General features: G+C 44.5%; 1 protein-coding gene across 1 annotated transcript in view; it reads left to right on the top strand.

Annotated features, from left to right (window-relative positions):
• Positions 1 to 540: 540 nt before the first annotated feature.
• LEKR1 (leucine, glutamate and lysine rich 1) overlaps positions 541 to 9286 on the top strand; it is a 132610-nt gene continuing 123864 nt past the window's right edge. Inside the window, exons 1-2 of the mRNA XM_060197604.1 lie at positions 541 to 563; positions 3840 to 3925. Of these exons, the coding sequence (XP_060053587.1) occupies positions 3878 to 3925 (48 nt within the window). The 5' untranslated portion in view covers positions 541 to 563; positions 3840 to 3877. The remainder of the gene's footprint in view (positions 564 to 3839; positions 3926 to 9286) is intronic.

The raw sequence follows: 9286 nt of genomic DNA, 5'->3' as shown, positions 1-9286 counted from the left end.
GTTGTGAAGATGTGAAGAATATGGATCCCCAACGCACTGCTGGTGTGAGGATCCTAAATGGTACACTCAACATGTAAAGTAAGTTTCTCAAAAAAAAAAAAAAAAAAAAGATACTTCTGGACTACTGGACTAGGTGGGATTTTACCGATGCCTTCCTAGTGACCCTGCGGCGGGGGCCACTGCAAGCCTTTACCCCGGGCCACACTGAGCACCTTCTTTTAGCTAGAGAACCATGACTGTAGCCCGGGGTTTCCCACCCGGGTCAGGTCTGGGAACAGGTGCATAGCTGTCTCCGGGCAGTCTTCCCCGAGCTAGCAGGCTGGGCGCCCCCTCCACTTCGTCATTGCCAGCCCAGCCCAATCCAGCGGCGGTCTGGTCTTCCTTTCCAACTCGGTGTCCCCACGACCACCCGTCCCCTCCACCACCCGCCGCCGTTCTTCCTCGCTTCCGCGTCGGCGGTGGCGTAGGCCGTGACGTCACGCGCCCTGACGTCAGGCCGACGTGCGCACGGTCGCCCGGGAGACCGGGGAAGCCGCGGCGCGCCCTGCAGAGCCCCAGTGGAGGTGAGAGGCGATGGAGCTTCCTGTGCCCCGCAGATCCGTCCCCGCGGACGTAGTTCCGGAGCGGGGCAGGAGGGAGGGGGCGCCGAAGACGGAAATAGGGGGCGCCGGAGTCTGGGCCGCGCGCTCACATTCGCCTCCCGGCCCGCCCTCGCAGCCCCGCGCTACGTCACCCTCGCGATCCTCACAGGCGGCCTCGCCCGCACCTGCTTAGTGTCCTCTTGCGTCACTTCCAGCCCCCCCAGTCCCGTGGCCCGGTGTCACCATCCCCCCGCAGCCCAGCGACCCCGCCGGCTTCGGCGACCTCCCCCTCCCCCACTGTACCCCCTCCTCCGGCCTGACCTTTGCCCTTCTGACCCCGACTTCCGCCCGGGGGTCCCAGCCTGGTCTCTGCCCCGCCTCCCTAGGACCCTGGACCTCTCCGTGACCCTGGCCCGCTCTCCTGAAGGGTCTGCACCCTCCCCAGGGCCTCCCGCGCCCCCTCCGCGTCCCATGTGGAGGACCCCCCCCCCCCCCCACACACACACACCTCCAGGTCAGACTGGGACAGATTTCAAAACCCTGTGTCTTCACTGGCCTGGGAAAACCCCGCTGCGGGCAAGGTGGGGCGTGAACCCACCTGCCCCCTGACCTGCGGGGTGCGGTGACTCAGAAGGGCTGGGTGCAGCCTCCCAGGGGACCGTCCACGCTGCCGATGGAGAGGGGCAGGGGCGCAAGAAGGGGGGGGGGACGAGTCTCTAGGCTGAGGCCCCCAGTTCCAGTGGCCCCCAGCATTGTATGTGCTGTGCTGGAGTGATGTTGTTGGTTCTCTCGCTCTGCTCTTTCTCATAAATAAACACATCTTTAAGAAGAAATGAAGCTAAAAGTGAAAAGTTTTCCCTGCCGCCAAGAGAAAGAGAGACCTTTCACCTCCTTTTCTAGAGAAACCTCTGGCTTCTGAATGTTTTTCTTGAGTCTGCAGACAAATCTTTTAAAGACCAAAGGCCTTTTCTTTGAAGCCCCAGCCCTACTTGGTGGTTAGCCTGAGTGCTTGCTTTGCCTTAGAGCATGGCAAAGGCTACTTCAGTTACCAGGTGAAGTGAAGACCAACTGTAAGAACATAGCAAATTCTGTAGAGGTCAGTTTGGACCGGGTACCTAATGAATTGTATCTACTTGGTCCCATAAAGAAATTGGAGATTTGGTTCTGTTTTTTTTTTTTGCAATCTCATATGTGGATTGGCTGTGAGCTGCATCACAGTCTGGTTAAATGCTATTAAGTTATAATAAAAGTGTTCTTTGGGACTATGGAGAGATTTTCTGGGTTGGCAGGATATTTAACATTTAATCCTTCCTCCAAGATTGGTATGCTGAGGCCACAATGTCAGAGCAGATTTACAAACAAGGACAGTGCTACCTCTTCCCCCCCCCAAAAAAAAATTTATATTCCCCTGTCTGTACTGTCACTCGGATCCCTGCCCTCATAAATATTATGGATGAAAACCTAAAAGGTTTAGTCACTTGTTTAAGGAAAAATTCTGCTATCAGTAGAGTTTAATGAAGATGATGCCATTGCATGTTACTGATTGCAGCTCCATTGTAAAATGGCAGAAATGAGAATAATGAGCCTTCTGTGAATAATGAGCTCTTGCCATGTCTCGGCAACAGTCTGCCAAACGTCAGATTATTATGTACTTGACTGTTCGGGCCTGTGTTAACTATGCCAGCTGACTTTAGCCATAAAGTCAACTCTAGTTAGTTTTACCAAATACACACACGTCATGTTTATATGTGAAGACATGTTTATGTGATTGAAACAGTAGCTCATTAAAACAAGGGGCTTTGTGCTCCCATTGGAGGGAGGGGGAGCATCTCTCTTTCACCCACAGTTGCACAATTTACAAAAATACTACCAGCATGTCTATCAGCTACAATTTTCTTGCCACCCTGTGGGGCTAGGGTTGTTGTCTGTGATGGAGTTCCATGGCTCTCCAGTCTGTCTGTCTTGGTTTAAAAATCTTGCCCTGGCCAAATATAAGCCAGAAAACCTTCATTATTTCCCCCACTTCTAGCAGGAAGGTGGGGCTTTCTCCCCTGAACTCCCAGAGATTGCTTCAGGTCTCTAACTTCTGATCTTCTTCCTGGCTATGAAACCATGCTGGCATCCTGCTCTCCTGCCCCCCACTCCCTGGTTAAGTGTAAATTTCTCACTCAGGAACATGGATGGATAGTTTTTCTCCACATTCAGGAGAGGTTATAGCAAAGAAATCCCAAGTGCTCCTCCATTCTACTCGTATGGTTATATGAAAGCAATGTGCAAAATTGAGATCATATGGTTTCATTAGACAATGAAAATCTGTTAAAAGCATAACAGCGTTATAAACTATAGTGAAACTGTACTCACTCTAGGTAACACTGGTACTTGATTTTTTGTGTGAGTTTTGACCGTTGTTCAAAGTCTACATATCCCATTGACTCACTCTAAATGTACTTTTTCATATAAAGTAGCATTTGTGTCAATTGCTTTTCTTAATCTGTTGAAATAAAATACTATACTTAATATTTTTCCAGCAGTTTTATACACACACACACACACACACACACACACGACAAATAAATGGTACTATTCAAAGGTTTAATTAATCTTTTTTCTGTATTGGCAAAACAGACTACTGGTAGTAGACCACCACAGAAATTACAAGTGTGCTATAGCTCCAAAGAGAACAAATATTCAGTAGTCTCCACAGACCTTTTCTGTTCAGTTAGCCTGACAGCTAACCCAGAGAACCCCAGTGGGGGTTTTCATTACTGGATTAACGAGGTGCACACCAGTTGAAATAGTTACCTTTGGGGGTTGGACGGTAACACAGCGGGTTAAGCGCACGTGGTGTAAAGCGCAAGGACTGGCAGTAAGAATCCGGGTTCCAGTCCACGGCTCCCCACCTGCAGGGGAGTCGCTTTATAGGCGGTAAGCAGGTCTGCAGGTGTCTTGTCTTTCTTTCCCCCTCTCTGTCTTCTCCTCTCTCCATTTCTCTCTGTCCTATCCAACAACGAAGGACATCAATAACAACAATAATGACCACAACAAGGCTACAACAACAAGGGCAACAAAAGGGGAAAAAATGGCCTCCAGGAGCAGTGGATTCATGGTGCAGGCACTGAGCCCCAGCAATAACCCTGGAGGCAAAAAGAAAAAAGAGTTACATTCATTCTTCCATAACCACTCCCAGAGACTTACACCTTTTCATTTGAATGTTCTTCATGTAATTTCAAGCCTGATTTTTTCCATCAATACTTTCAGATTGTTTTGCATCAGAGCTCTATATATGTTGGGAAATTATGGATCGTCACATTCCTATGCATGAGTTACCTGAAGAAATTAAAAAGGTATGATATTATATTGCATTATTACTGCTTAGTGATAGACTGTAACAGTCTGGAAACCTGAGAGAGTAAATTCACAGGCTTTATATTTATTTTGGTTATGGGATCTGTAGTAACCTGGTGGTGTGGAGAGGTCATAATCATAATGGGAAGAAGGGTAGAATTCAGTGCAAAGAATGTTTGTTACTTTGGGAAAAGGCAGATTTAAAATCCCACACAGTATTTGTCCTGGTGCTTATGCAGCATTTATGAAAAGAGGACCCTGGCAATCAATACAAGGTTCTGTTTCAGTTGCACCTTAATTCATACTGTGAACTAAGCATAGTTTGTAACCTTATCAACTGTATGGTCTCACTTAATCTGGTTAACAACAAATTTATAGTTCCTATACTGCTGTTCTCCAGTCAGTTCTCAAATGTCCTCAGACAAAAACATTTCTCCCGTATTTAGCTTGACAGTGCACATATTAATAAGATCAGGTAAGAAAGTTCTCTTTGTGGGGCCAGGTGGTGATGCTCCTGGGTTGAGCACACATATTACCATGCACAAAGATCTGGGTTCAGGCCCCGAGTCCCCCACCTGCAGGTGCAGGAAGCGGGGGAGCTTCATGAGTGGTGAAGCAGGTCTGCAGGTGTGTCTCTCTCTCTCCCTCTCTACCTCCCCTTTACCTCTTAAATTCTTTCTGTCTCTAATAACAAATAAAATAATTTAAAAAATTCTCATTGAAACTGATTCACAAATTCTGAAATAAAACCTCAAGCCATAATTACCAATAATCACTCAGTCTTTTTTTTTTTAATTCTACAGCCAATTCTTAAAAAAAAAGTTTTTAAACTTTATTTGATAGAGACAGAGATGGAAGGGATAGATAAGGAGAAAAAGAGAGAGAGAGAGAGAGATATTTTGCAGCACTGCTTTACTACTTGTGACACTTTCCAGCTGTAGGTGGGGACCGGAGAGTTGAACCCTGATCCTTGTGCTTGGTAATACATGCACTTAACCAGGTATGCCACCACCTGGCCTCTTCAGTCAGTTCTTCATTGTTAATTTAGTTGACTTAACTCATTCTATTTTTTGTTAGTCATTTTATTAGGGAAATAATGATTTATAAGTAGTTTTCACATGAGTGCACGGTTGGCTATATTTACAAATTGCAGGCATCTCAGATCCACTGTTAGCTGTCGTGCTAGCATGTTGCTTTGGGCTGCTGTTCGCACTAATTATGCTATTGATTTAAGTTGCTGCTCACTGTTTTCTCATGTTATCAAGACATATGTGAGCCATAACCTAGCAGGAGCTGGAAGGGAAGGCCAGGTGCCAGAAAAGACCTCATCACTGCCTATAGCTGGGTCTCCCTTGTCAGTCTGGAGGTGAAGATCGTAAGCACAGAGTGCTCAGCTATAATGTGCTGCTTTGGGAAATGGTGCTTCTCTGGCTTTGAACATGTGGCATGCCCTTCCACCTTTCTTGTGCTCCAGTGCTTCCATATGTCAGTGTTGAAGATGAAATGAAACCAAATGAGATCTTCGGGAAACAACTCCTCTACCCTAGATCCAGTCCTCTGTTAGAAGAAGGCCAGGTCATGGTATGGAAAGAAAGAAAGAAAGAAAGGAAGAAAGAAAGGAAGAAAGAACCCAAACTAGAAAACACAGCAAGCTCATGCTATCAGTATTTTATTAGAGAGTATTGTCTGAGGATGGAGAAGGTGGAACCATAGTCCCTCAGTATTGGGATGGTCAGGGGATGAGCTCTGCAGGAGACAGAACTGGAATTGTTCCTGGGAGGCCAAGTATGTCTAGAGACAGACAGGGAGCAAAACATCTCAGGCCAAGGGGATGGAAGCTTCCTGGTGAGAAAAAGCTGGCCAGATTGGAGAATGTGTAACAACTTAAATATGCTGAATACATGAAAGAATATGTATTGTTTGTTTTGACAGGCATTTTATAAATGTTGTAGAATGTTTTTTTTATCCCATGTTTAAGATACTTTCTAAGTAAATTATTTTAAAAATTCTAAATCCAAGTATTTCATTAATCAACAGCTTTATTCTCCAAGTGGGAAAGGCAGGCAGCTGTCCATACAGTGCAGAGAAGTGGGGCTGCCTGAGGTTCTCACCAGCATGCTGGTTGTGACCTCTTCCTGCTGGTGTTTTCATGTTTCCTGCTTCTCAGACCTAAGTTGGGTACTGTTATAAATTCAGTGTCTGTTATGGGCTAGGCTGGGGCCTGATTATAAAGCTACAAAATGTGTACATGCATCCTACCACTTCAAGAACTCCCATAGATTTGTTTCCCAGGACTTCTTACCTGTGTCTAAGTCAAGTCGGTCCTCTGTAATGTCACTTCTTTAATTATCTTGTGGTCATGCAGTATATCTATTTAGTCAACTTTCATCTGTCATTCTATCCAGGATCATGCTAAGTAAATACTTGTTATCATAGTAGTAAAAGCTGCAGATATGTGCCTGTCTGCTTTTATTTTTCTTTTTTTATTTAAGAAAGTATTACTTAACAAAACCATAGGGTAGAAGGGGTACAATTCCACACAATTCCCACCACCCAATCTCCATATCCCACCCCCTCCCCTGATAGCTTTCCCATTCTCTATCCCTCTGGGAGCATGGACCCAGGGTCATTGTGGGTTGCAGAAGGTAGAAGGTCTGGCTTCTGTAATTGCTTCCCCGCTGAACATGGGCGTTGACTGGTCGGTCCATACTCCCAGTCTGCCTCTCTCTTTCCCTAGTAGGGTGGGTCTCTGGGGAGGCGGAGCTCCAGGACACATTGGTGGGGTCTTCAGTCCAGGGAAGCCTGGCTGGCATCCTGATGGCATCTGGAACCTGGTGGCTGAAAAGAGAGTTAACATACAAAGCCAAACAAATTGTTGAGCAATCATGGACCCAAAGCTTGGAATAGTGGAGAGGAAGTGTTAGGGGGTTGCTCACTGCAAACTCTAGTGTACTTCTACTTTCAGGTATATATTTTGCAGTAGTTTACGGATATGTGTGAACATATACTCTCTCTCACAGAACCTGGTTTATATCTAGGTTTTGGGACTTTGTTAGAAAGTGAACCACCTGAGATGGAATTAGAGTATACTATGAAAAGAAAGGTCTCACCCAAGTAATGAAGCTAAAGGGTTGTCATTCCACACGTGAAGTCTCTGGACACAGTCTGAAGTGAAGCATGTTGAGATGGCAATCGTTGTGTTGTTTAGGTTGTGATCGGCAGATGCAATATTATTTGATATGGATTGGCAGAGGCATACGGGAAAGTGGGCCCTATCCAAGGGTTCCAGGACTGGGGGAAGTAGAGGCTCTATAGTGGAGATGTGAGGTTCCTGCTGTCTTAGGGTTCAAAAAGACAATGGATAGTTAATGTTATCATCACATTGTTTGGTAATTGGGTTAACTTTGAAAAGTCCTTTTGTTAGCGTTTGCTGTACAGTACCCAGTATCTTGTATATAGCTGTGCTATTGGTTGCTTCTGATCTACTTGGTCTAGGATTTTGAGAGAGTCTGCATATCAATTACACAGCCAATATATTTAAAAGATTCAGTTTGTGTTTTGAAAAACTTCGAGACATACAATTAATTTTCCCCCTCTCGTATTAATTAACTAGTGATTTATATGACTACATTTTACTAGGAGTGTACATAAACACCATTCCCACCACCAAAAGACTGTGACCCATCCCTCTCACCCACTCCCACCATCCCCCCCATCTACTTTTCTAACTAGCTACCTAGCTATCTTCATATGTGAGTGACAGAGACAAAAACACTCCTCTGGAATATAAAGTGCTGGGAATCAAACCTGGAATCCCACACATGTAAGTCCTGTGCTCTGCTTCTGGGATATTTCCCTGCCCAAGCACCACTGTATTATTAAGATATAAAAGACATCTTAAAAATATATATATAGTGCTCAGTTTCCTTTTGGGGGTGAAGTGGGAAGGGTTTGTACCAGAGATGGGACCCAAGGTCTCATACGAATGAAATATGTGATCTGTCAATAAACTGTTATCACCAACCCCTGTACTATTTAATGGACAGAAAAGGGCCTGATATAGGCAGCTCAGAGACTCAGCATAGTGATTCGGGAAGTGGCCAAGTGGATAAAGCATTGGATTCTCAACCATGAGTTCTTGAGTTCAATCCCTGGCAACACATGTACCAGAGTGATGTCTGGCTCCTTCTCTCTCCACCTATGTCTCTCATTAATAAATAAAAAATCTTTTTAAAAAAAGAGACTTAGCATACAGTGACAAAGAAGTCTTTTAAAAGCCTTAAAATTTGTTTTTCTAGTTATTTTATTACTTTTTCACCTTGGTTTTATGTTGGGTTCTCTTTCTAGAAAGTTGCTGCTTGCTGTAGTCTCACTTTTTATTTTCCGTGTATGGGCAATGAAGGCTAGTGTAGAATCTGAGAAGGAAGGCAAAGGAAGATTCTCCACATTTTTTTTTTTCCCAGAGCACTGCTCAGCTCTAGTTATTGGTATTGCCTGGACCTCTTAGATGTATGTCATGTGAACTACCATTGTAGTTAACTACCTCCCCAGCCCTCACTTTACACATTTGTGTGTGTGTGTGTGTGTGTGTGTGTGTGTGTGTGTGTGTGTGTGTGTGTGTGTGTGTGTGAGAGAGAGAGAGAGAGAGAGAGAGAAATGGGATGATTAATTATGAGTGTGAGAAAGGCTGTAATGCACTGTATTATGAATTGCAAAATGAGTAGAAGTAGGAAAAGAGTTTCGAGAAAAATGAAAGGTGCTGGAGAGATGGGAAAGCTTAGGATAAAGGCTGACAGTAAGCTGTCATTGGAGCAACTACTGCCTGGTCAGAGGTGAAGGCTGTCAGGTCATCTGGTCTCACCTCTATCCAGGGGTCATAGAGAGTCTTAGGGGAGGGTCTTACTTAGCAAAGAATAATCTGTTAATTCCCCTTTCTAGATTTTTTTTTACCTTTCACTGATGGTGCATGCAACAGGCATGCAAGTCCAGTGCTCTGCCAGGTGAACTCTTTCCTCAGCCACAGTAAGATACTTTAGTATAATTTAAAACTAAACCAACACTTAAAAAAAATCAATAAAATCATAGCTCTGTATCTTTTCCTCCCCTGAAGAGCCATTCATTTTTAAGACATAAAGACTCCTTTTTAGAGAGAGAGAGACAAAAAAAAAAAAAGCAATGAATACTATTTCCTTTTTACCATTTTTGCTCAGGGACATGTGCAGAAGTCAACACAACTGCAACAAGCTGAGTGGAAAAAATCAGTTATTTTGCAAAAGTGAAACTGTTTTTTTTTTTTTTTTTGTAATGGTGACAAAACCAACACTTGTGAAAGGGTTTTTTTAGCTTCAGGAGATATTTAT

This window comes from Erinaceus europaeus, chromosome 9, assembly GCF_950295315.1.
Source record: "Erinaceus europaeus chromosome 9, mEriEur2.1, whole genome shotgun sequence".
NCBI lineage: Eukaryota > Metazoa > Chordata > Mammalia > Eulipotyphla > Erinaceidae > Erinaceus > Erinaceus europaeus.
This window is presented reverse-complemented; position numbering and strand designations above follow the sequence as displayed.